The following is a 27,676-nucleotide window of genomic DNA, read 5'->3' on the forward strand; positions in this document are numbered from 1 at the left end:
TGGACCATGACTGCAGTGCAGGCTGCAGTCAGCTATCACCCTTGGAGTGGCAAGAGAAAACTCCACATGTTGAAAAATAGATTCAGTCCCATGAAAAAGCTAGATCTTGAATCAGTGTCTAGAAACTGGCCTTTTTAAATGGAAAATAAGGATATACCATAATTAATGGTCTAAACATGAGACTAAGGAGGTGGAACATACTTGCCTGTGATATACCGTAAGCTCCCAATTGATAAATGTCTGCTAACAGGATGGGTCAAAAGTAAAAAGCACCAGATTTTTATCTGTCACAGAGATATGTATACCAGGAGTGGTGAGAGACAGTGGTACGGATTAAGATGCCCAGTTGTCACCATGCTTTTTGAAAGCTATTATCTGTGGGTGTTTTAAGTGCTGCTGGCAGACTGGTGTCGTGGATGGGGTGAGGATCTGGAAGGAGGGAGCTGTATTTCCTGGATTTGCCACAAAATCCTTTTTCAGCCTTAACCTCTCAGCTCCAATTTGTGTCCTCTTCTTTAAAATGCCAGTAACATCCTCTGCACAGCTCTTGAGAGAACCACGGGGTAAATGCACTGATGGTGTGGCATGCTATAAGACCTCTGAACGGGACGTACCATATACCATATAAGTACCATAAGTGCAAAGTACCCTGCTGCTGCTTTTCAGCAGGCTGGTGCAGGGCTGATGGCTCCCTGCAGAGGGATCCTTGCAGGCTTTGTTATTTATGCCTTCATTAGGAAAGAAGATCAGTTTACACAAATCCCCTCTCCCCATCCTTGGGAAGGATGGGTGCTTCAAATAATATCTGCCCTGTTAATCAGTTCCACCTCTATCAGCTCTTGATTGCATCTGCTCTCAGGGAAGCACCACTCCCCAGCTGATCAGTGGGAAAGGTCAGGTCACACAATCGTTTCTTCATCTCTCAATTATTTCACAGTATTAATGGCTTTCTATCAGGCTGCTGCTTGGGCTGGCTTTTTAATTAAACACAGCTGCTGATTGCATAGATGCAAATCTGAGTGCCACTGAAAAGAATAAAATGTCGTGTGTCTCGGTATGATGTAAAGTCAATGTAGGTCACTTGAAAAATGAAGTGTGTATATGACAGGTATGAAGCAACCAGAGGATGTATAGCTTTCTCTTCAGTGGGGCTGCATGTGTTTGGGCTGCAGCTCGGAATCACGATGGAGTCTGCAGGGAGAGCTGCTTTTTTTTGTGTGAGTCAGTAGAGAGAATGCATGTTCACAAAAGAGGCACTCGCTGTGATTCCAGTGAGAATTCACTTTGGTTCACACTTCCCTCCCGCCTGCAGCGTGGCAGTCAAGCCACAGATGCACAGGGTGATCTTGAAGAAAGTGGAAGAAAACCTGTACATGAATTGGGAATTGACTGGCAGGGTGAGCAGCCAAGTGACGTGCGGAATTAGACTCTATAACTCGAAAGTTATAAAGTAGGTATGTTTATTGCGCGCAGATGCACGGGGGATCGCTCCTCCACAAGCGTGCATACCCGAAGTGACCAACCATCTCACATTTATACAATGAACAAATGAATATTCAATTAACGCCTATACATATTCGTTACCTAAACCCCGCTTCGTATGTTAATTAGCTTATCAGTCCGTTTCCTGGAATGTGGTGGTCTTGCAGGTTTGTGGGTGATTCATGTCCTTGTGACCATCCGATCTTCTCCAGCAAGGAGACTTAGCACTCCCTCCCTCTAGATAGCATTGGAATATCTCTCATCCTTTTCTCATTCTCTTTTAAATAGCCCCTTTGTTAGAGGAGGAGGGGCAGGCGTCTCTTCAAAACTGTAGTTGTGTCCTCAGAGCTGTGTGCCTATGTGACCAGACACCGCACCCATGACCAGTCACCACACCCACATTCCTTGAGCAGACATATACAATCACAATCGATGTCCATTGTCGCCATTTCACACTATTTCTCCATATTACTGTTACCTCTTGATTTTTTATTTTAATTTCTAATTGCAATTCAACAATTAAATCTCGTCCTAACAGATTAAATTCTGCTTCAGGGACGAGCAAGAGTTCACCCATTCCAAATTTATTTTCAGTTTTGAATACCACATTTTTGATTTTGCTTACTTTAAAGGGTTCTCCTTTTGCCCCAATTACTTGTACTTTTTCAGGGGAAACTTTACATCCCTCAGGTATTTGCTTAATAGTTGATTTTTCAGCCCCAGTGTCTACTAAAAAGGTGAACTCTTGTTTATGGGGACCTATTTTTAATTTTATCAAGGGCTCATGATGACTCCGGTCCCCTAAGATATAGAGCCCCTGACTCTCCTATTTGCCACAAACTGAGTTTTTAGGAGCGCTTGCCCTAAAGGGTCGTCTGGATTTACCCCAGAGTACAGCTGAAGGGCTTTCCTCAGTCGTTCCAGCCACTCAGTAGGGCTTTCATCTTTCTTTTGCATTTCATTAAATGCTTTATTGATATTCTGGCCACGGGGTACTGCTTCCCTAATCCCCTGAATTACTATAGTTCTCAGGTCCTGCATATGAGTTCTATGCACTGGATCCTGATTATCCCAATTAGGTCTTTGGAGTGGCCATTTAATATCTGCTTGGGGTCCCTGGGCATGCTGAGCATCCCACAGTCTCATTCCTGCTCGTCATCATATCACTTTCCTCGGTAGTAAATAATTGACCAAGGATAGATTACATCTCATCCCAAGTATAAAGGTTTGGTCCCAAAAAATTGATTTAATCTTTCTGCCACTCCGAGTGGGTCCTCAATTAAGTTTCCCATCTTGGTTCTTTTAAAATCTCGTAGGTCAGCCGAGTTTAGGGGTACGGAAATATATCCGATCACAGGTTGAGGTCCCCCCATGGGTATTTCCCTTAGGGGGTACATCTGAGCTGCCCCTTTCTGACTTCTAGTTATGCGTCTAGGAAGAGGGGGAGACCCTTGTTCCGACTCTGGTGGGGGAGTGGGCGCTCTGGGGACCTCTGCGGGAGCAGGAGGAGGAATGTAAGGAGGGGGGGTTAGAAGGGTTTCGTCCAACTCTTCCTGCTTTTTCTTTTGTTTAGTTTTCATTTCATTCAGTGGGTAAAGTCTAGCTCCCGGTCTTTCTAGCCACACTTCCGCATATCGACTCTCCTCCGGGTTAAGGGGTTTTTTATTATTAACCCAGAGGTTTAATTGCTGTCTTACCCAATCTTCTTCTGACCCATAGACTGGCCAAAAGACATTTTTAGAAATCTTCTTCCCTCCCCATATCTTAGTACAATATTCTATCATCTTCTGCTTATCTTTCCCTAGAGTTCCAGGGAAATATCTCCAATTGTCTAAGATATATGCCAGAGGGGTATTCTTAGGTACAGTGGGTACCCTTCCCATGGGAGTCGAAGGCTTGCTGCCCTTCGCCCCCATCTTCTGGAATATCCACAAACATACACTCACTCGTTATATTCCAGGAAACCCAATCCCGCCCGAACGGCAAACCCGCGAACAACTTCGCAATATACTTACGCGTCCTGCGTCTTCGTCCGGACTCCCGTGCACAGAATTTTTATGGGATTTTACCGGTTTCTCCTTTGCTCATTATTCTAGAATTTAGGTTCGTCGGTAAGGTTGGAGTAAGCTGTTGGTCGCGGGGCCGCGAAATGTCGCGGGGCGCCTCCCCGGAGGACCAAAGCCCACCGTTCCTTATCCGTGTCACGGCACCAGAATTGTTATAAATTGAGACCACAATAGATCATAATCCAATTAAAATTTTTATTAATTATAGCAAGTAGAATATGAGCAAAACCAGCGCTGGACGACAGGGGAGTCTGCGCTCTGCCAACTGCCGTCCTGAGCAGTTCAAACAGTCCCTTTTTATACCTTTTTTTTTACTTTCGTGTTCATGAAGTAGTGGAGGTGTTGACCCTTCATTCATATGCACAAGCGGCATCCTGGACACCTGGCGGTTATCTTATCTTTTGTTGCCTAATCTTTACATTGGGCTTAACATAAATCTTAATAAACAATACCGTATTCCATAGTTTCTTACATCCGTGTCACACCCTCATCACTATAAAGCTATAACTCTGCATTTACTCTAGGGTAAAGGATTGTCTTTTTCTGACAGTCCCTTTGCAGATGGTGTTAACTGTCTGCTAGAGGCTTGTCACAACAGACTGCAGAGCTACTTTAGGGCTTCTCAGCAGGATTAAGCAAAACTTTTTTTTTTGCTGTCCCAGTGATGTTCCTGTGAAAGGAAGGGAAAGGGACAGAGCTGAAGGAAAAACTTTGGAACTGGCACTGGTAGGGCATGAAGGGATAAGAACAGCAAGTGCTGCTGCTGGAGGAAACATCTGTACTGGTAGCAGTGGCTGTTCTGGATAGCTAACGGGGGCAGCAGCAAGCTGGTACCCAGCCTACCTTCCTGGTGCACAGCATTGGCAGAGCAGGCAGGGTAGACCTGATGGGTTGTGGCCTAATGTTTCAGTGCAGGCAGCCTGTCCCTTGAAAGGGAATCTGCCAGTCTCCCATTTGACAGCACTGCATATTGCAGCCAGGAGGTAGCTATGTTTCCCTTTCATTATGTTTCTAGCCCAAAAAAATTGATCTAGGATTGAAAGGTGGGAAAGAATATTCCTCTGCAGGTCTTTGCATCCCCTACACTCTTTCACAGTGGTAAACAAACCACAGTACATCACTGGGACATGGATCCTCCTCCTGAGGACCTTTGGTCAGTAAATAAGTAAATGGAGAATAAAAGAAAGTGCTTAATCTTGTTATGAGGAATTTGCTATGTTAAGAGTTCTACTGAGAAATGCTTAGCCATTCAATCATACCAGTGGACTTATCTGTATAATCAAAGGTTCATTTAATAATAGTTTAGAAAAGATTAGAGCAGAATCAAAAGGAAATTTTAATGCTAGTGAGTTGAAGCCTACATAAAAAATGTTGACTGTTTCTTAGCAATTTCTGGTTTAAAGTCAGTTTTTCTCACCCTAAATAAGATGGTAAGTGGGTCAGTTAATATTCATGCTGATGTCAAATAATGGCTTGAATTTGGCTTCAGTTGACAGCAGGACTGCCTATTCTACTGTTTGGCAATACATTTAGTCAGAATTTGATTGGCTTAACTCATGTGTCATCTCCCAGTGTAGTCAAATTCGACCTGTCTCAGCTCTGCCCTCTGTTGTGTTCATCAGACTTCACTGACCTTGAAGTTTTGGGTTTTTTTGCTTGACCTCTGAAAGTTAAAAAGTCAGAGAATGTGTATAGGATGAAGTTTGAATGAACACTGTCCAGTGATGGACATCATGTAATAGCAAGTCATTCTGGCCCACATCTGCATAGATCTGTAGGCTCCTCATCTGTTTCTTTATCACCTTCGGTCTTTTAAAAGGCAATGGTAACCTACAGACATTCACCAAAGCAACCGAACCATTCTACAACATCCAGAAAGGCCTGCTGAATTCATGTCATGCTCCTCCATAAATGTATATTCAGCAGTAATTAACAATGTGAGCAAGTGCCAGAATTTGTTTCAATCACAGCTTGGCAAGGCAGTATCCATAAGAATTAAATGCACTTTTCATGAACTGGTAAGATGTAGCTGAGATGCATAAATCACCTGGGAGGTTCCTCTGACTTCCTCAAAACCAGTGCTCACCATTCCCACTGCTAGGCTTGGTGAAGCTTGAGTACAGACAGCTGCCTATGTGTTAAGCCCACCCTAGCGAGCTGCACAGAGCTTCAGTCCAGCCACAGGTCCCTATGTGGAAAACTCAGACCCACTGGCCAGATATGTTTATCTCTCCTGTGTGTCATGAGCCTGCCTAAAATAAACGTTCACCTGAAAAGAAGATGCCCTGCTCATTTGAACAAGCCTACCAGTCTGAGTGCTCAGCTGGATGTGAGACATCCAGTGGAAACACCATTTTTTTTGGCCTATGTTGGTGCTGGGACTTTAATCTGTTTCTCACAAACTGGTACCAACACCTGGGCTAGAAAAATAGCTGGTTTTCTGAACAAGTATGTAATTGTTTACATATAATTGAATAGTTTTACAGGGAAGAACAAGAGAATCCTCTTCCCGAGATGTCCTGGATCCTCTTGCTAAGCCTTGCCTGTAGAAAATTTGGCACCCAGACTAATATCTGAACTAAGCCAAACATATACCCAAATGGCTTTTCCTTAGCTGGTGTTCTCACCATTAATCACTGACAAATGGAGAAGGAAGAGTGTAAAACAAGGGGTGCTATTCTACCTCATTTCAAAGAGAAGAATGAGCACAATATAACTTGGAGAGAACACAGCTGAGAACCCCTGCTTGGACAGTATGTCACTCCCCATAGCCACTCAAAAATCCACATTTTTTACCTCTCCATCTGAATTTTATTCCTGGTTGGCCAGGGCAGTTTCTTGCTCAGTTGGTTTCTGAGAGTCCCTTTCCTAAAGACACAGCTCACTGCAGGAAGGCTTACACAGGAACCTAAAAATGGGAATTGTGATAACAATAGCTAGTGTCTTGAGGACTGGGCCAAGTGTTTCAGGTGTAGCAAGAACACAGGTTTCACAATGTTTGGCTCAAATCCTTGTTGGACCCTTTATATATCTCACCTATAAATCTACCAAAATTAAGAAACTCATTTAGGGACAGAAATTTGAAAGCTTCTACACACCTACATACAACCTACTTACCTACCTGTAGAGGAATGAAGCTGGGTTAATTATCATTGATAATATCCAGCTGTGGGCTGGCTTCAGGGGTAGTGGGTTGGCTGATGTAGATAAGGTGCAGCTGTGGCTGGTTCTGTTAAGGAGTTGGGCAGCCAAGGAAAGGAGAGCAGCTGAGGAAGAAACAGAGAGAAGAGCAGGTTCTGGATGAGGGTAGACTAGGAGAAGGCAACAGAGGGACTGGCATGAAGAGTATGTTGGTATGAGAAGGTAAAAGACCTTGTTGCAGTTTGATAGTTTGGAGAGTGCTGTGATACCTACCTACCTACATATTTTGTATTGCCCAAAATAAACTAGAAAACTTCTAAGCGTTGCTGATGAATCCTACTGCATTTCCCTGTAGACCAGACCTTCCCAACCTCACAGTATCATGGTATTCCACCTATTTCTCTGCTTGTTCTGACTGAAGGCAGGAACGGAGCAATCTGAAAAAATTACATTTAATTGAAGAAAACTTGACAGAATCATTCTGAGTAGCTGAAGCAATTTATTTGGGGTTTAGGTCAAAGTCTAAATACTTCATAGTTTTATTTAAGCTGATTCACCTACATAGCCATGGAAAACAGGAGAGATAAATCCACCTGCTACACAGCAGGAACCACTCTACTTAAGTCATGTAGCAGTTCCTTTAATCTGTTCTTAAGTCTTCAGCGTGGGAGCTGCTGTTGTCTCCCTACACAATTTGTTCTCATGCCTTTCCATTCTTACCATTGGCAAGTTTTTTTTTTTTCCCCAATGTCTGGCCTAAATCTCACTGGTGTAGGGGAAAACTGCATTATTTTCCAGCAGGATCTGCCTCATTTGTGGGTCCTCAGCTTTCTCTCATGTGATTATTTTTTTTCCCACACCCATTTTAATTCGGCCCAAAGGCTGGCCATGGCCAGGTTTTCAGACTTTCCGCAGCCCATTACTTACTGCCTTTTTCTCCTCCAATGCCTCCAGGTGACTCTCCTGCTGTATGACTCAACCGGGATGAGGCAGTTGCTTTCCAAGTCTGTTGTGATTGATGATGATGACTAATATCCCTGGAGGCAGAATGCTCACAAGTACTACATCCATCTAACTCTCAGCCTTTTCCTCTTTCTCTGGTTCATTCTTGGGAACTACTGGTTTTTTTCTGTGTACCTGCCAAATTTCATCCCACCTTTCCATCAGCCTCAGGATTACTGTGACAAAACCCTGTACATTTTTGCCTTTGGTGTTCTCATTATTAGCCATACTGTTCTCTTTCTCCTCATCTTTTGTAGCTGCTGCATATATTGTTTTTCCAGGCAAAGATACTCTTTCAAGGAAGACTAAATGTCACATAAATAAAACCCCAGATGTTTGGGAAAGCATGTACAACAAAGAACAGGCAATAATTCATCCTTGTGTACATCTTTGTTGTACTATATATGTATGATAGTCAACTGCAAGAGAAAATTGTAAAATACAGTGCCATCTGGAAATTGCTAAGCTGAAATACAGCAAAGTCAATGTAAAATTGCTGCTATGGGTGCCAGGGTGCACTCTTGCTAACTTGTACATCCCCTTTTTTAACTCTTGGATATTCTATCTGAAGTAAGCTCTTGCAGATGGCAAACTCCTCTAAACCCAGGTCCCCTTATGTTGTTTCAGCATAGTATACCTTTGCCTATAAAAGTAGCCATGTTGTCTTCACTGGATCCGAAAATCTCCGTAGCCTTGCTGAGGTGTACTGTTGTCCCTGTGTTACAGGTGAGGGAGCTGAGACAAAGAGGTAAAGGGCTGTATTCAGACCACCTTGCATGGTGCATGGACTTTGACAGTAACTTAGACGCTCACTGGAGAGCTATTCAGGCCACTGTTGGACCAGCCTGTAAATAGCTATGATTGCAATGCAAGCGTGTATAAAAGGCAGCCTGAATACGGCCCCCAGGTACTTAGACTAGAAAGCATCTATATGTAACTTTGGTGCTAAACCAGATAGTCTGAATATATCCGTGTTTTTCTGATACATCCAAACTGAGCCAAGGCTGCTTTGCAAGTCATCAGCAGAATAAGGAACTGAGCTACAGAGTACTGAATTGGTGCTTTACCCAGGGCTCAGCATTCCTCGGTCTGGGGAGACCCTTCAACTTTTTGTAGAGTGGTAATTTCACAGCACCACAGCAACACAAAGATGGTTTTCAAACCATTGTGATCAAGTTCATAGAAAAATGATGTTGGTATTTTACATATGAATTTTAAATATAATATAGATTTAAAATATAAAACACGATAATAAGGCATGGGCAGGGATGTGAGAATTTCAGGTGGATGTGTTTGCTGTGGCAGTTCTCTGGTTGCGGTGTGAGTGTACGTTTGATTTGTTCACCTTGGTGCTGTACATATGAAAATTTATACTTGATGCACAGATGTAATGCAAACAGCTTTTGAGTCAACAGCAGTGTCAGCTTTAAAAGCACCAGCATGCACAGAGGCAATTGTTTTGTGACATGATGGAAGAAGCCTGTAACTGGTCCTGGTAGGCTGTTTTTCATGTGTTGATGAATGCAGTGTAAAAGTGCTCTTTCTGCTTTCACTTTTATGCGCTTCTGTTAATATGGTCAAAATGGAGGGGCTCCCCTTTATAAAAGCATGAGAGTGGCCCCAGACACAGGAAGAGGATGTGTGTTTTGGGTATTTTTTCTGTCAAAACCCACACAGCTGAAACCTCTGTTTTAGAGAAACCTAAAAGAATTATACAATGCCTGTGGAAGGGTGAGATCTGTAAAAGAACCTCAACAATATGCCACAGCTAAACAGGCTCTGCTCAACCATCCTTCCCGGGACTGAGGCTGAACACACTGTGACATCTGTGGAAACCACCTGTCTTCAACCACAAACATTTTTCTCAGGGGCTATTGTATTGTTAACTAAGGGTGCATTTGGTTCATAAGGACTTTAATTCAGGTCCTGGCTTTAAAAATTGTTTATTTCCAGTAAACTAATCTTAGAAAGAAGGTAGGATAAAGGGTGAAATAATCCGATAAGAGGGCCGCATTAGTGTAGCATTCTCCTGCTCGGCAGCAGCCACTCAGGAGAAGTCACAGTCAGGCTGTCCCTGCTCAGAAATCCATGGAATGGGAATTAGTAACACTGCTGGCTGACTTAGGCCATGCATCATTTTATGTAGGGAGATATGACCAGTGGAAATCTTTCCTTTTGTTTGTGGGCTTCAGATTGTGTCTGGGAGAAATCACAGGCTGTGTTTTGCCAAAAGCTGCTCCTCCCCGTGTTCTCCACTGCCTTTCTAAAGGTACTGTGCATTTCTGAAACGTAATTGCACTGCTTCCATCAGTGGAATGTTAGAATTCCTCCTTCCCACCCCAAATACTCCACTGGCTCAGCACTTGGGCTCCTGGATTTCAGTGTTCAGTTCTAAACTGATCTACGCGATCTTACCCTCAGTGGAAAGCGTCTTTCATTCATTAAGATGCCAAAGCATTTAAGAAACTGCCTATCAGCAGGCATAACTCCATCACTTACTTGAATGCAACAAAGCAGCTGTTTATCGTTACTCATGAACTTTACCCAAAAGCTTAGAACAGGCATAAAAAAGAAAATTATACTCAGCTGATAATGTAAAAGATATTTAACAAGAAAATAGATACACAGGACTCCAGTACAAACTTCCCTTTCTTATAAAACACTGCTAGAATAATTCTTGATCACAAAGAATTAAGGGCTCATACTCCTGATTAACTCTGAATTGATTCCCACGCCACTGCACATTCAGTAACCTTGCAGCAAGTGATGATGTATGCACTCCTATCTGAGCAAATAGGAGGTGATTCTAGTTCAGCCCGGAGGAGATGTAAGCAAAGTCACATTGCCTTGCATTTTGTGTGCCTCTGTGAACACAGTTACAGCAGCTCAGCAGATGTGCAATGATTTATCAAACTTCAGCCGCACAACAGTAAGCCTGAGGCCTATGTCTCATTCATGGGAGGCTAAGGCTAACTGCTTCTTTACAGTCTACCACGCAAGCTTAATTCTTTAGGTATAAGAACCCAGTGCCTTCATTGATATCGCAGGAAACTTCTGTCAAAACAAAGTGCTGGTGTTTAGTACCTTGTTGGCATAAACCCAGTATGATGGAGAAAGTATTAACAAAGCAAAAGGCATTTGTGAAATATTTTGAAGTTATACAAAGTAAACAAAAAAGCTTTGTTAGGAGAGGAAAATTCCAAATCAATAGTATTTACCTTTACTTATGTAAATAAGCTATGGCACATCTAAGTGTGAACATCAACACCTCCAAAACTGTTGGAGCCATCAGCTCTGTATCCAGAGAGACTTGATGTGCCTTCTGCACTTTCACTGCTACTGTGTCCTTCAGCAGGCAAAAATCATGCAGGTGTGGAGCAGGAACACCTGGTTTTGGGCATATCATTAAGTACAACTGAGTTACAGTGACTTACTAAGTTACCACTCTTCTCCTGACCCACCATCAGCAGTGTAATTTCTCTTGGGTTGCTCCAATGGCTAAATAAAGCACTCTGCTTAAATCCAGAGTAGCTTAATTGAAGGCACTTTATCTCACTTTGGGATAAGCTAGGAACATATGCATGGGCCACAGCACCTTAACTTGGCAAGCAGCAATGTTTTAAATTGCCACAAACTGATGGTGTCCCAGACATATATGCTCAGTCCCTAGAGAAGTAGGCACATTTACATTTCCTCAGAAACAGCTGTGGGGGAATTAAGTCATTACAGCCCAAAGGTCAAATGGCTGAAAATACAATCTACACCTTGGTATGAAAACATTTAATATTTTGCCAGTGGACCAAAATTACAAATTGAAATGTTCTTTTTTCTTTCTTTTTTTTTTTTTTCCCCCACGGTAATGTAAATGTGTTCTGGAAATGGAAAAAAATACACCCTTAAGCTAATTATTATGAACTCAGAAATATGTTGACTACAATGCAGGAAACCAGCTGTAACTGTTCCAGTTAAATCCTCTTGCCTTCTTGAGAAACAAAGGTCTATTTCTAGCTTTTAAAGCAAAAAAATATACATTATTTCAAGCCTGCTTACTTCTAGTTATGGGTACTACAAAAATCTAATAATATAAAGACACAAAGGCACTTTTGCATGCACACACAGACTCTAGACATATGTATATCATAAATGCAGTGGTAACAACCATGAAATAAATCACCTTATTACAGTTTATTGCCTACAGTATATTTCTCCTCCCATTACTCCACCTTCTTCAGCAATGGGCATAATACTCCAAAGCTCTAGGGAGCATCTTCCCACAGCTATTTTAAAAACTGCAGCCAGACAGGCAAATGCTTTGTTCCTTCATTCCAAATGCTGAACACAGACAGTTCCTACCTGCTGACCCAGAGAGGAAAGATGAACATCAGACATATCACATCTCTTCAGGAGCAGAAACAGGAACGTTGTGCTGTGGGATAAAAGAAGCAGATCTCTCACACAGCACTTGCTCTGAGCTTTATGAGGTCCCAGGACATTAGTTTTTAAAACTACAAGGTGACTGCAGAAAAAAATAGAGAAGCAGGAGCTATTCTAGGTTATGTCAAAAGCTGTTCTGAACGTGTCAGATCCTGAAATGTGAACAGCTGGTGTAAATGAGCCTAAATGCTTTGACAGGCACAGGGCTATGAAGATTAAACTGGTGATAACTTGTATACATTGTAAAACATTCTAAACCAGATCAGTTATTTTGAATCTTATCTCTGATTATTCATCTTCCCCAGATTCTAATTGATAGAGATCTTGCATCATGATGAAGACCTATGTATATTCTACATATGATATGGAAAGGATTGTTACATCAGGACTGCCATTTGAAATTGTTGCTTCTTGGCTTATGTTTCTTGAGGTTACTGTTCACTGCTGCAATACATGAAAGTTCCACAGGTGGTAGCCATACCAGGGAAAAGAAAATGTTTTGAAAGGGTATAATATTAGAGGGAAAATAAAAAAGGCTGACAAGTGCCATGTGATGGTGCATAGTACAAGAAAACTGCTAAAAGGAACAAGGTTATATTGCAAGAACAGGTTTTCAAAGAAATTGTATGAAGTTCTGAGAAATCACATATACATGTTTGTAACAGTAAATTTCTACCAGATGTCTCATCTGAATAAAAATGCAGGGAGCAAGATATTGACCAGTGTAAGTGCATGAGCCTATGTGACTGGAGTTTAAAGATTAAGGTACTTTACATTTAGCAGTCATGCTAATTATAATCAACCCTGCTGCAATTTCACTGAGATAAATAGTTATATCAGAGATTGATTTCACCCACAGATTTGAATCTAAGCCATACTGGCTCTTCTGCATGATCATTAGTACTCAAGCAAAGGGGGAATCTGTGATACCTTTCCCTCTGCTGCAGTACAGCAGCTCAAATGTGAGAGATGCTCAGAGATACAAACTGTGGGCCTGTAGGCCAACATACATGAAAGCTTTTTTTAACAAGGTCCTCTTGATGTCCATGTGAGTTACGTACCTGCATATCTTAAGGATTTGATTCTCAGACCTTTGCAAAAAACTTATTTAGCCTTTCAGTACCAATATGAAATGAGTACCCAGAGCGCAAATAGTGGGGAAAAAAAAAATCCACTGAGCACATTTGTTCACAAGTTGCTATAGACAACACCTTTTTATTATTGTTGCTTATTTTTGCTCTTTGTATTGCTATTCTACTGCTGCATGGATTTCACATTACTAGTTCATAAATTCTATTTCTTTTCAGAATCTATCAGAAAGAGTTGCTTCATTATTTTTAATGGACTTTTGAAAAAATCTGTCCAAAGACAGGTGGAATAAAACTTTTAATAAACAAGTCTGGTGGTTACTTGCAGGGGAGGGTTTGGCTCCATAGCTTTATATGGGTAAGTTTTACGCATCTCTGTGGGTTCTGTTACCACAGCATGTGGACTGCTCGCAGACACAAAACTTCAGTCCATTCCTTTGGCATTTGAAGACGACATACAGCAACCATATAAGCTGAGGTGTCTCTGTTGCCCTACTTGTAGATATTTCTTGGTAGATACATACTACTAGAAGTTATCTGCAATTTGGTAACAACTGTGCTAGAATAATCAATGCTAATAAGGTGTAAGATTTGCAGAAGAATAAGAAAAATAAGAGAAAAGAGTGGAGTATAGCAGAACTCACCTGAGTCAGCCAGCCCATGGGCATCCCTGTCCAACATCTGGTAGTAAGAACAGGGTAGAAGAACAATAAGAAGAGAAACAGCTAGCTGAAGAAAATATTAGTACTGCATTACCGTCACAGCCTAGCAACAAATGTGTCCATTCAAGTATGTTGCCTACTGTAAGGATATAAAGATATTTTTTCACTCACGGAAATCATAAAATTGACCTTTTATTGACTAAAAATTTTCAAAGATGAATGTCAACTATAAGGCTGCTAGTATTTTTAAAACAGTTGTATACTAAAGTATGCATAAATTATCTCCTATACATAGATTAATTAGGTTAGCAGCAGGTTTAGCTGCTGCTCCCAGTGAATTCTTTTCACTTTGGGAAGACACTTGGTGGTCCCTCTCCTTGCCAGGACATGCCTTCCCCTGGGAGGCTCCACAGGCTCACAGAGACCAGGGCCCTCAGCAGCTGATGGAGCAAACCTATACTTCTGCAAGGCAAAGTATGAGATGTCTTTTACTGGCCCCTGAGTAAAAAGGAGTGATTCAGCTGAGCTGATGACATACTGCCACATTTGTTTCTCAAGAACAAAAGGCTGTTTGGTCTTGGGAAAGCCTGACACTTCATTGGAAACAACACTGCTGATGACAGCAGCTGGCAAACTTAACGATGACTTGGGTATATGAGCACACAACAAAGAAAATACCCTACCATTCATAAAGACACCACACATGCCAGAACCTTAACCCATCCCTGCATTCAGGATGAGCAGCTTTTGCTTCTCTCACCCTGCTGCTAGCATAAGCACTACAGACATGTCCCTGAGACCTCAAGGCCTGGATGTTCCTCTTCAACCACTTGCCAAACTCTCCTCCTTTTGCCTGGATGAAGCAGAGTGCCAACTGCCTCCCCCCCAGGCTGCTGACAGCTCTTAATTGCTATTACAGTCACTGGGGCAGAGCTAGCGTCTAAAGCTGGAGCTTTCAAGTGTTCTGCACCCAGAGCTGAGGCCAGCATGGCAAATGCAGGGTTGGAAGTGGCTCCCACAGCAACAGTGGCTTGCACGTGGTTGCTACTTCCTTTGACAACCTGATCCCAATTATAGATGCCCAGCTTTTCTGCAAATCTGGCCCTAAAAGCCTGCTCCTGTTCCCATTGCAATCAGTGGCAATGTCTGATTGATTTAATGGGAGCAGGCACAGAGATTTTCTAATTAAGATTAGAAAATTGGTAACTGCAAAGAAAGCAGAGAATGCACAACAGCCTGCCAGATCTCTGATAGGAAGCAAGAAATGAGCCAGTTGTCTGTAAGACAGAGATTTTGGTCTTTCTCTCTCAAAAAAACCCCAACCAACAAAGAAATAACCAAACCCCAAAACAGATTGGCAAGATGGCCTTGAAGCTGCTCTTAAACATTTTATATAACCTGGTCTAGTGTAAGGTGTCCCTGGTCATGGCAGGGGGATTGGAACCATGATTTCTAAGGTCCCTTCCAACCCAACCCATTCCATGTAATAGACAATTGTTTTTCAGCTCTTGAGTACTCTGTCTTCCCTTGGAAAGAAAACATGAAACATGCTGAATCACACAGGCCTTAACAGAAATTGGTATTTTTAACTTTTCTTTTATGTGGGGAGGCAATTAAAACTTTGTTTAAAACTACTTGCTTTTTGACAGGTACAAAGATGGATTGAGTTTAAGGTGTGTTTTTCACTTTAGTCCAGCTGGGGGCCAGAGAGGCATTTTTTACTAGCTCTTATGTTTTAAGAAAATACTGAGATTCTCAATTTATTACTGTATGAGAAATCCTAGTATCTGGAGGCTCAGTCACAACATTTCAGAATTTTTGTTTGCTTTGAGGGTTATGTGCATTCATGGAGGGCCTGCATAACAGACTCATAGGCTATTTCTACACTGGTAAATGCATCTACCTGAATGCAGGATCACCAGTGCCAAGCCAAGCTGTGCAGTGCTAAACCTGGTGCTGTCTCATTTATAGCACTTGGGAACTAATTACCCCTTGAGCAAACTATCCCCCTGATGGTGTTTGAGCTTGTTTTGGATAGAAATATCTGTTTAATACCTAAAAAGAGCCTGGGCATCAACAATTGTTTGCCTAGTATGGACAATAAAATGATCAGGACCTGGGAATATGCTATGAGTTATTTGATCGTGTAGATATACCTGCTGTGTTGTGGTGGTTCTCAAGGGGAACAGTTACCTTGGGTATGTTTCATCAGGGTTAAACAGTGGGTTGTGTTTAGCCAGGGTGAAGCCATTTATTCTGTGCTCAAATGAGGGAAATGTCAGGAGCTCAACAGACTTGTGGTTCTCTTGATTGCCCCCTTTCCAGTGGGGGAGCAGGCTACACACACACACACATATATATATATACACATATCAGTTGCTGGCTGTGATAAAGATCTAAGATGCTGGCAGCCATTCCATTGATATGGAGAAATAATGTGAAATGGGGATAATGGACATGGATTGTGATTGTATGTGTCTGCTTAAGGAATGTGGGTATGGTGACTAGTCATGGGTGCGGTGACAACTACAGTTTTGAGGAGACGCCTGCCCCTCTTCCTCTAACAAAGGGGAGATGGGGAGACGCCTGCCCCTCTTCCTCTAACAAAGGGGAGACGGGGAGATGCCTGCCCCTCTTCCTCTAACAAAGGGGCTATTTAAAAGAGAATAAGAAAAGATGAGAGACATTCAAATGCTATCTAGAGGGAGGGAGTGCTAAGTCTCCTTGCTGGAAAAGATTGGGTGGTCACAATCACCTGAAGAAGATGGGATGGTCACAAGAACATGAATCACCTACAAACCTGCAAGACCACCACATTCCAGGAAACGGACTGATAAGCTAATTAACATACAAAGCGGGGTTTAGGTAACGAATATGTATAGGCGTTAATTGAATATTCATTTGTTCATTGTATAAATGTGAGATGGTTCATCATTTCGGGTATGCACGATTGTGGAGGAGCGATCCCCCGTGCATCTGCGCGCAATAAACATACCTACTTTATAACTTTCGAGTTATAGAGTCTAATTCCGCATGTCACCATGAGGAGAATTCCTTGTCTAAAAAATTCCTCATATTCAGAGCAGTGTCCTACTGGAGTCTAATGCTAAGCTAGTAGCACCCATGAAAGAAATCTAAAGCTGTAACTCCAAATTTCCAAGTTCCAGAATGGATTCTAAATCAGCTAACAAGGTATATCAATCTAGAATTCAGTACAAAAGGCAAAATGCAGCCAAAAGTCTTGATGTGGGCATAAATTTTGCCTGTACAATTATTATTTTTTTTTTTTGGCAAGGCAGGCCCTTCATTAGCACCAGCCAACTCTGGGCAAAACTACGTCTTACCTTTCTTCTGCGCACAACCCATAGTGCCTCATCAATGAAATGGCTGGGTTAGCCAGAGACCATTCATCCATTCATAGGGTCTCTGCAGTCTCCTGCCTCTGGAACAACAATACAAAAGTGAAATATCACAGGGGGTAAAATGAGGTAGCAGAAACATCTAGGTGTTAGGACAGCATGCAATGGCTTGCTTCTGATGTGAAGTTGTTCAGACAGAGTGATGTGCCAAATCCTTTCCGGGTGCAAGCTTAGGCACTCACTATGGAAAAAGCAAGTGTGTCTAAGCAGAAGAGTGTGCTCAGGGTTTGTTGCGCTCTGGCAAAGGCATCGTGTCTCAGCAGTTAGGAAATCTGCTGAAAATGGCATTTGCTAGAAGGATATGGCTAACATCACAGTAGTGGTGATGCAGTATTTATATAATATCCTCAGAGAATTTTGTGTGTGTACCAGGGTGACACTGGTTCCCAACCCTACATTCAAATGTTCTCCTAACAATCTTATCCTCTCTAATATTTTTAAGAGTAATATGCTGTAATTGCCCATTACTGCTTAAACCCCCAAATATTATGAGCTGTTCACATCATCTGGCTGATGTAACATATTTTTGTGTTTGACTCATGGACAGCTTCTGCTGTGCATACTCACTTTGGTTAGTACCTCAGAGCTACACCACACAGCATCTTGTTGTTTACAGTCCAAATGGTTTAGCCTACAATGAATTCTGCATATGTGCATACACCCCATTTCCTTTCAGAGGTCAGCAGACCCACAAACCCCCCAGTCTGTGAGAACATAGACTGAAACTACAAACAAAACACATCAGAGCCATCATCCAGTTTTGTCTGTGCTAAGCCATAGTCTCAGTGCTTAAGAAATAAACAGAGTAAACACAGAAGTGACAAGGGAATAAAGCACAACCTGGCTTATTGCATTTATTCACAGGAACTTCCACAGGGTGGTGTTTTGGGTTTTTTTTTGTTTGGGGTTTGCTTATGTTTTTCAGACTGAAACCATATTTCCTCTAAAGAATGCAGCTAATTCTGTGGCATAAGCAACCGTGGAACATTACTGTTCTCCTGACAGCACGCTGAGATGCACCAAGGGTTACAAAGCCTAAGGTGAGACATTCTCTAACTAGCATAAAAACATGGGACAACACTTCAGTTTTCTGCCTTGATATTCATAACAGCAGGCATGCCCACATAATTCTCTGGTTTTCCTCTGCTGTGTATTCTCTCTGAGCCAGGGTCTGAGAATAACCAGACAGATTTGTACAGGGTGTGGGGGATAGGGAGAAGCTTAAGGGCACGGAGGGCAAGGGATTGAAAGTAGGAAGAGAGGACATTATCTCAGCCTGTAAGCAGGACTTGCACAAGCCTAACATCCACTCAGTTCACAGTAAGTGTGATTATCTAACATCATTATAGCAGTCTAGGCTGTACAGTTTTGGTTCCTAATTGCATGTTGTAGGTGATGATCACAAAACTATTTCCATATAGCTCACAATTATATACTTAGAGGCATCATAGTATGCATCTGTAGTTCAGGCTGCCATTCATCTGCCATTATAGGAAATAATATTCTGCCACTCACACTCTTGCCAAGCTGTTCCTTTCTGGGCCAGAAGTCTCAATTTCAAGCATCAGAATCAGGATGAATTGTTTAGGAACACTTCAGTCAAAATGTCCCAGCCATTTCCAAGAACAAAGTCAGTTAAAACTGACTGAGGTTTTGAATAAATACTTTCAACTGTTTTAACATGAACAAGCATTTTGAGATTTCATGCACTGGTATGACATTTAGCTGGATGGTCTCTGAATGGAAGAAAACATCACTGTCTCTTTTTTTCCCTCTGAAAACTCTTATTTCACCCACGATACCTAGTACAAACAGATAGTGCTGGGTTCAAAAGTTTTAAATTCACTGTGGGAAGTACCTTTTGTGCAAGCCTAATACACAAGGTGCTGAAAAAATTGAACGCTTTAGTACAAGGCCTTTGCCAGAGCAAAGAGATTTAGAAAGAGAAGCATCAGGCTATCATACAGGGTCAAAAAAAGAAAGAATATTCCCATTCCTCCACGATCTCTCCTATTGAAACCCGGTAACTTAAGCTCTTGAAAACTTAAGAGGGGTTCCCCAAAGTAGCTTCTCTGAGTGTGGCCCTGCACACCACATAAAATACGTGAATTTCTCTAATTCACACACGGAATTTTGTGAGTGCATAGTCCTTTAATGTATTTAAAGACATAACTACAATGACAATTTCCTTATGGCTAACATGGGTCATCCAGATGTGCAATTCCAAGTGATTCTCTTAGGCTTCATAGCTCCAATGCACATACCAGAGGAACTGAAAACACATTTTAAGTTTCACTACCCCTACTGCAATGGCCGCTTGTGTACAGGCATCCCATAACCCATCAGCAGGAGCCGGGAATTTCACAGGCTTCTTTCTTACATAAACTGCTACTTGGTGTGGCACAACACAGCTGTTGCTGTTTCTGCAGGAGCATCCCTGGGACAGCTTTCCAGAGCAGGGGATGCAGGCCCAGGTCCTGCAGAGCGCTCCCCATTCCCAAAATGACACCCCATTTCCAGCCTCGGCTCGGCTAGCACTGTCGCTGTGGCTGGCACTGGCGCCTGTGGCCGGCAGGTGCCCAGGGAAACTCTCCTCCCCTCTGCCACCGCCGCCACCGGGCGCCGCGGCCGGAGACTGCGGCACCCGCCGAAGCACCCCAGGGCTGGCTGGAGGCACCCAGGCCGGCGGCTGGAAGCGGCCCCCTTCCCTCACCGCCTGACGAGGGAGGGGGGGAACGGAAAGAATAAGAAAAAAACAACCCGCAAACTGCTGCGGGGGAGGAAGAGAGGCACAACTCCCCGCCACAGACATGCACTACCCGCCCTAGCCCTCGCACCCTCAGGCGGGCGGGCAGCCCGTAACGGCGGCGGCCACCGCGGGCAGGGTCGCCCCGGGCCGTTACCTAACGGCAGGCAGGTAGACGGGCAGGCAGGTAGGCGGGCGGGCGGGCCAGGCCACCCCGGGCCGTTACCTAACGGCGGACGGGCAGAGCAGGGCAGGGCTGGGCCGGGCCGGGCCGGGCCGGGCGCCTTATGTAAGGGCAGGGGCGGGGCAGCGTTGCTGTGGCGGCAGCGGCGCCATGTCCTGGTGCCGCAGTGCCGTGTGGTTCGTGAAGGGGCTGCGGGAATACACGAGGTACAGGCGGCGGGGCGGGCGCTGTGGACAGGCTGGGGCCGTTTCTGGGCGTTCGGTTTCTGTGTATTTTTAATGGCAGCCTCCCCCGCTCCGCCTGAGCGGACCGATGTCAGCGTCTTCCCTGTGGGAGCTGCCCGCGCAGGCACCTGCCCCGGGGCTACAGCCGGGCCGGCTCCCGCCTCTCAGGGCTTGGCCCGTGTGGCCTGTGGCGAGCAAAGGCCTTCAGCTGTCGCTATGTCACTCGCTGCAGTGTCACTGGTGCTATACCTGGCCTCTCCCTCGAGCACGGGGGATAACGGGGAGGAGGGGGTGTTTAGCCCACGCGGAGCTGTGAGGGAAGAACGCTTCTCAACTGCCCCCTGTGTTTTTTGGAAGTACTCTCTTCTAGTTTCTCACAGGTGTCTCTGATTTATTCAGGACCAGCTATGAGTCTGCTTCCAAGCACTTCAATCCAGCTGATGTGGAGGTGGACGTGGCTGGGAGATCCTTTCTGGTCACTGGTGCCAACAGTGGCATTGGCAAGGCCACAGCCAAAGAGATAGCAAGGAGAGGTGAGCCGGGCAGGCGTGAGGAGCCATGAGGGGTCCATACGGAGAAGATGGAAGGGATCAGGTCTGCCCTTCCAGCACAAGCGCAAAGATGCAGCTCCCGGGGATGAGTGGTCAGGCGTGTTATTTTTCAAGTTTAAGTATGATCAGTGCTGTGAAAACTGGAGTAATGAAACCACATTAGTGGAGACAATCTGCAAAGTGTTTCTCAAGTGCAGGTTTACTGAAACTATCTGGCCCTTGTGGTGGTGCTGGTGGATAGAGGTCTACTTATGGCTGATGTGGTACAAGTAGCAGCCTGGCTAAATTTGAACAGTTTTGAAGAAGTTACGATTGTATCATATGATGAAAGAAAACAATTGGCTTTGCTAAGCTGAGATGGACGGGTATAAAAGAAGCTACACTTGATCCAAGTGATAATAACCTGGAGCTTGTGCCCTTTAACTGGTTAAAAGCAACCATTTTTTTTCTGTTGCTTTCTGTAAGCAAGGAGATGGTATGAACTGGAACTAGCTGCTGGTGAAGGATAAACCTAATCACTTTCAGAGTTGGCACAATAATACTTCTTGTGATAGGAGTTTTGGCATGTAGGATGGAAGGGAGGAGCTTGCAGCTCTTTGCTCTCTTTGCCTGCCTAGGTTTCATAACTATCTTATGAGGTAAAGTGGTGACTCAGTTAAACTGATTCAAAATTATTAGCATGAAAGAGCCTTTGAGTTAAAGATCCCCATCAGTGCTAGTAGCCAGTATAAGATTGATTTCAGGTTCCCACCACTGCCATTATGTATAATAGCCTTATCTAAGTATTGCTTTGTCTGGAGACTATTTTGCTCATAAACAGATATGACTGCCAGGTTTTGAAAGCTGTCAAGATGACTGGATCTGCATAGGATTTGGTCACCATGTCTGGTATTTGGAGCCCAAAGAACAACCTTGGGTTCAGACTGCTTGGCTAAACCTTGTGTTTGTGTTGCTGTGTATATGAAGTTAAAATGACCTAAAAGAGTCATCCTGATCCTGTCCTTGAACTTGTCGCTCTGAAACACAATGTCAGTTGTTGGGGCCCTAGTTTCTAGTTGAGTCTCTTCAAGTACACTATGACAAGAAATAAGGAATTCAGACTTGGCAAAAGAATAACAAAGCTATGTTGGCTTTACCTTTAAGTACTTCATATTTTTGTAAATAATGATGATAACTTCTTTAGCCTGACTTCAGCTTTTCTCTGAATTGGTGTCTTATGGGTATTACAGATTTGGGCTTTCCCATATGTCTTCTGAACTGCATTTCCAGTTTGACACAGTCTTCTCCCAGCCACTCTGACAATTCCCACGTGTTGTTTAAGTTCAAATAACACCAATCTTTACTACGGAAAATATATTCAAATCCCTTTCCTAGCCTATAGGTCACACCAAAATTTCCCCCTCTCCTTAACATCAAGAAAAATGTTCATATTCAAAGCCCTTAGAACCCAAATATTTCCACTGAAGATTTTTCAGTGTAGACTATGAGAATGTTCCTGATCAGCTTGAAGGCCAGCTGCTTCTTCCATGTGTCTAATTTGTACACATTACTTGTGCTGTACCCTGTGTCTTGGGAAGAGCTCCTTAAACATCTGCAAGTGTACATCCTTAACTGCCTTAAGATCTGTAACTAAAGCCCTCCTTTGCAGTGAAGCCTGCAGTCACTGTGAGAATGGCCAAAGAAGCAAGCATTGGATGCTGCCCCTTCTGATTGCCTTTTGTCTTGCTTATGAAATCTGTTCTCCCTGGGTCAAAGACTTTCATTCTGATCTGGAAATACTCAGTGGCTGGCTGTGCATGGTTCCTTCCATGTATAGTATATGTGTAACACAAAATGAAGACAAAACTGTATTAAATGTTGGCTAGTGTAATTTGTATGATTATCCCAGATTCAGGAGTTTCCCCCTGCTGCCTGCAGTTATGCACTTCGTAAAAGTAACTCAGTCAACTCTGGCAGTGCAGTGGAGGAGTCAGACCCTGTTAGAAAATTTCAAAAGAACCTTGAAACTTGTTGGCTGCATTAGCTGCATGCCAAATATACTTGCAATGGTGGTCCTCAGTGGAAAAACCTCTCTTGTAGACAGAAAATTTCATTATCAGACCCCACTCTGGGCTGTGCAGTGTGACTGCTCTATTCCGAAGGTAGACTTAGTGTCTTGCATTTGGGTTCCAGGTGTTAGAAGAGTGACCCAGCACCATTGTTTCTATTATCAATCCTTTGGGATTATATTGCTTGAGCCTTCTAGTGATGCACTGCTAGCAACCCCTAAAACACCCTTAAAAATGGGTATAAGTAGAGTGCGGGTATTCCTGTGACCGAGAGTAACACATTGCTTGTGATGATCAGAGAATACAAAGCATAAAAATTAAAAAGAATTATGCCTACCTGTACGTTGGTCCCCTTCTTGAAGGGTGTCTTTAAGGTAGCTAAGTTATAAGGTCATGATAAGTATCCAGGCCTTTGAGAGGAGCCTTGCCCGGCATGTTCCTTTCATAGAAAAGATGGCTGGAAGGGACCTCTAGAGGTCATCTTGTCCAGCATCTCACCGGAAGCAAGACTGTTGCCAACACTAGATCAAACCAGCCATTGCTTTGCCTTGCTGGATCTTGAAACCTGCAAGGATGGAAATTCTGCATCTTTTTTTCTTGATACCTGACCTGAACCTCCTAAGCTGCAATTTTTGGCCATTTCCTGAAAACTGGTATGCAATCACAAGAGGTTTTTTGTTTCATTTGGATTGTATCGGAAACTAACCCCAAACAAGAACTGCAAATTGCACATTGCTTCCCGGCCTTCCTTCTTTGTTGATGCCTTCCCCCAAACATAGTAATTATAAAATGCGTTTCTTGTCGAAATCCACCAGGTGGCACGGTTCATCTGGTTTGCCGAAATAAGGAACGGGCAGAGGTTGCCATAGGAGAAATAGTGACAGAAACCGGCAATCACGTGAGGTTTTTTTCAGTCTTTTGTTTACTCTTAGGAAGATTAATATTAAAGACCTCAGAGGCCTTGAGATACTTAGTCTGTTTTGTCATTTTGCTGTTGTGTTTTCAATAGTAGTTTCATACGGACATGGAAACGTCTAGTAGCTTATCACCCACTTGGTTTGAAGTGATTTAATTTCACTAGGTGATGTTTTCTATGATTAATAACATCACCAGCAGCACGCTGTTTTACTTAATGTTTGTTGCTGATATGTTTTGTGATGTCCTACTTACTATTCCTAACTATGTGGCCGAGGCTTTGAAAAGTTAATGCACTGCAACACTCTTACAACAACATTTATGAGTCTCAGAGTCTCAGCACTGGAGTTGAAGGTTTTATGTGTTTGAATAACACACTCTTGATTTGCTAAGGTTGGCTGCTCTGTGAAGTTCTGTGTGTGGTCCTAGTTCCATGCTTTACATACTTTCCCATCTTTTTTTTTTTTTTTTTTTAATTTCTCTTCCCTTCTGTTACATATTCTTTTTGCTTCTGCATATATCACTGTACAGTATCCCCCTGTAGCTGTCACTTTTGCTTTTACTAATTGTTCAGGAGGGTATGCTTATGGAGAAGTGCAGTCATTGTCTTTCTATCTTTGTGTTTTGGCTAGGATAGAGTTAATTTTTTTCATAGCAGCTCCTATAGTGGTATGTTTTGGATTTGTGACCAAAACCTGTGTTTTAGTTGCTGAACAGTGCTCGCACAGCATCAATACCTTTTCTGGTTCTCATGCTGCCCCACCAGCGAGTAGCTGGGGATGCACAAAAAGTTGGGAAGGGACATACTGGGACAACTGACCCCAACTGCCCAAAGGGATATCCTATACCATATGATGTCATGCTCAGCAATAAAAGCTGGAGGAAGGGGGGGACATTCGCTGTTACGCTGTTTGACTTTCCAAATCACTGTTGCATGTCATGAAGGCCTGCTTTCCTGGGGATTGCTAAACACTTGCCTGACAATGAAGTCAGGCAAACAAAACTAAGGATTTTTCTTTTTTATTTTGCTTTGTTTGCACACACAGCTGTACTTCACTTATTAGCCTGTCTTTATTTAACCCACAAATTTTGACAGTTTTATCCTTTCAATTCTCTCCCCCCATCTCATTGGGAGGGAAGTGAGCGAGCAGTTGTATGGGGCTTAGCTGCCTACTGAGGTTAACTCACAACGCTTGGATGGAGACCTATCTTAATTTTAAATAGTGACTTGGCTCTTGAACACAGTGGTTTGATTCCAGTAATAGTTTTTAACGTGAATCAAAATTTCTGAAGACTTAATGGTTAGAGATACCATATTGACTAAATTTCTGCTCTTTGGTTTCAGCTCCCTAGTGTGACATAACCAGCATTACACTTCAGTTCTTTAATGGAGGTGAGTTAGATCAGTCCTTATGTAGAAAATAATACTTTCTAGCTGTCTGTAACTGTGTAATCCCATGGCTATAGTAAGATTATCTGTGTTACTGTCTTTTCTAACTGCAGTCAGACAGCCTGGGAAGAAGGGTAAGTTTGATGACCTCTGAAGGTCCCTTCATGTTCTATTTTTTGTCATTTGGTGAAACTTGAGGCAAATAATGTTCTTCCTCTAAAAGCAGCACAATTACTGCATTCCCACTCTTGGTATGCTGCAAATCTGTAGTTTCTCTAGTCCTGGAAGAGTTTGGGAGCACTGCAGAACTTGTGTGAGACCCTGGGGACAGGGTACTTGTACAAAAAGCAGCGTTTGGTGAAGTGTTAGACAAGTTGAAAAGAGACCCTGTGGGACATGTGACTGTATTGGGAAGAGTCATTTTAATAAGGAGTCCACTAGAACATCCCTCTTTATAAGTACTCGTTCAGAAGCAATCCAGGGAGATAATAAAGTACCATATCTGCAACTTGACAAGCTCTATCCAGGCTTAACTTGCTCTTCCTTGAGCTGTTAACTTGATCATCTGGACAGAGATCCTGTTGTAGCATATACCAAAGATTTTTTCCATCTTCCACAGCAACACCAGCTGGAGTTTGGTGCTGAAATGGAGTTGTTATTTGGCAGGCAGGTGCACCTAGACCTAGGAACCGGGAAGTTGCCCTAATCTGTTAAAGTAGACCTAATCACAGAGATTAGGTCTCACTTTGAAAATGGCTTTGCTACCTTAAGGATTTTCATAGGGAACAGGCCTGTGCATCCTTTTTCTGAGCCAATGTGACAGTCTTCAGCAGACAATTATTGATTTAGGTGTTTTTCAGTCTCTGAAATCATTTGTAATATTGAACATCTGTCCCAAAAAGTTCAGTTCTTCTGTACTACTACATAGTGGTAGTAGCTTTAAAAGTAGAAAGCTTTTAGAGAGGTATCCAGTTAGAAACAGTAGAGCAATGTTAGGTTTTTGGTCAGAAATTAACATTACCATGAGAAAATTCTGACATAACTCAACTTAAGAAGCTGAAATCCAACAGTTAGAGAGGAAGAGTCATGCGTTTCTTATCTTCAGGGAAGCAGAATTATAGGCAGGGAATAATGTCTTATAATTTTCTCAGCTTCTTTGCTCATCTTATTTGCTTGTATGATGAGTATTTAAAGAAACAACTTGGAAAGAGTGGAGGCCCTTTAATGATTATTTGTTGTTTTGCATGAGAACACTTCCTCTGCATAATTATTTTAAAATTGCCTTTTCCTGGGTTACTTCATAAGACTGTCTGTGGTATGTGTTTGAGACTAAGTGCTATCTAGGAGAAGAGTAGGAGTTGACATGCCTTTTGTATGCCTATGATAAATGCCACTGTGCTTGTACTAGGTAGGTAGAACACAAATCTGCAAAAAGCAAGAGAATTGCTTGTAACAAACAGTAAAAGGTTTGTGATGTTTTGGAGAGAGGCGATATTTCTAGCTTTAGTAGTTTAGAAAATTATAAATTTGCTCTATGTCAAGCTTTTCCTTTTTTTGTTCTATTGCATCCACGTTCCTGGTCATAAGTATGTCAAAACATTGCAAGACTGTTGTGACATGGGGTGGCTAACAAGGACTTGGCAGTTAATGCAGCAGTTAGCACGGAAGGGGTTGCAGAAGGCACCCAACACTGAGACAGCTGGAGTGGGTGCAGTGATGCACCTGGAAGCGTGCTCTCCTGCCCTGGTTGGAGCAGCTGTGCCTGGCACATGGGAGGCTGGCCCAGACAGAGCTCCAGAGGAATGATGTGGTAGATATTGGGCTGCAGGGAGTCACTGGTACTTCTCCCTGAGCCTGGGGTGGAGCATGACGGTGGCCTTATCGGTTGGGTTCTGCTGTTGAGGTGCTGGGCTTCTGGGTGAAGCAATGGCAGGAGATGAGCAGGCTGCATAACCATAGGGAACAGAAACAGGATATTGACAAGGTCTTTGCAGAGAGTAGAAGAGCACAAACCCCAACATTGCACAGAAGAAGGGACAGCTAGAAACTGTGCTTGAATAAGCAGTGGATAGAGACTCCCAAGATGGGGAGGAATGGAAGCTTGTGACTGCTGGCAACACAAGGCAGGCTTGTTATCTGCCAGCTAATGTGCATTTATAGGTATAGTGTCATGGTAACAGATAAGGAAGAACAAGCTCTGTCAGGGGAAGTGTGGAGACAGATGAGCCTGAACTGTTGTCAGCACTGGAAGTGGTGGATGATAATGGCTGGAGGCTCCCTCCCTGGGGGGGTTGGAGGCACCCATCTGCAGTCTTGGCTCGATG

General features: G+C 43.1%; 2 protein-coding genes across 2 annotated transcripts in view; both read left to right on the forward strand.

The window, feature by feature from the left end:
• The first annotated feature begins 7,649 nt into the window (after positions 1-7,649).
• Positions 7,650-8,000, forward strand: LOC119140841 (transmembrane protein 272-like). The gene is given in 1 exon segment (XM_037372477.1): positions 7,650-8,000. A coding segment is annotated over 1 exon segment (327 nt). The 5' UTR covers positions 7,650-7,673.
• A 12,368-nt stretch (positions 8,001-20,368) lies between these two features.
• LOC119140837 (dehydrogenase/reductase SDR family member 12-like) overlaps positions 20,369-27,676 on the forward strand; it is a 38,649-nt gene continuing 31,341 nt past the window's right edge. The window contains 2 exon segments of the mRNA XM_037372472.1: positions 20,369-20,430; positions 20,848-20,981. Of these exon segments, the coding sequence (XP_037228369.1) occupies positions 20,375-20,430; positions 20,848-20,981 (190 nt within the window). The 5' untranslated portion in view covers positions 20,369-20,374.

Source organism: Falco rusticolus, chromosome W, assembly GCF_015220075.1.
Source record: "Falco rusticolus isolate bFalRus1 chromosome W, bFalRus1.pri, whole genome shotgun sequence".
NCBI classification, from domain to species: domain Eukaryota; kingdom Metazoa; phylum Chordata; class Aves; order Falconiformes; family Falconidae; genus Falco; species Falco rusticolus.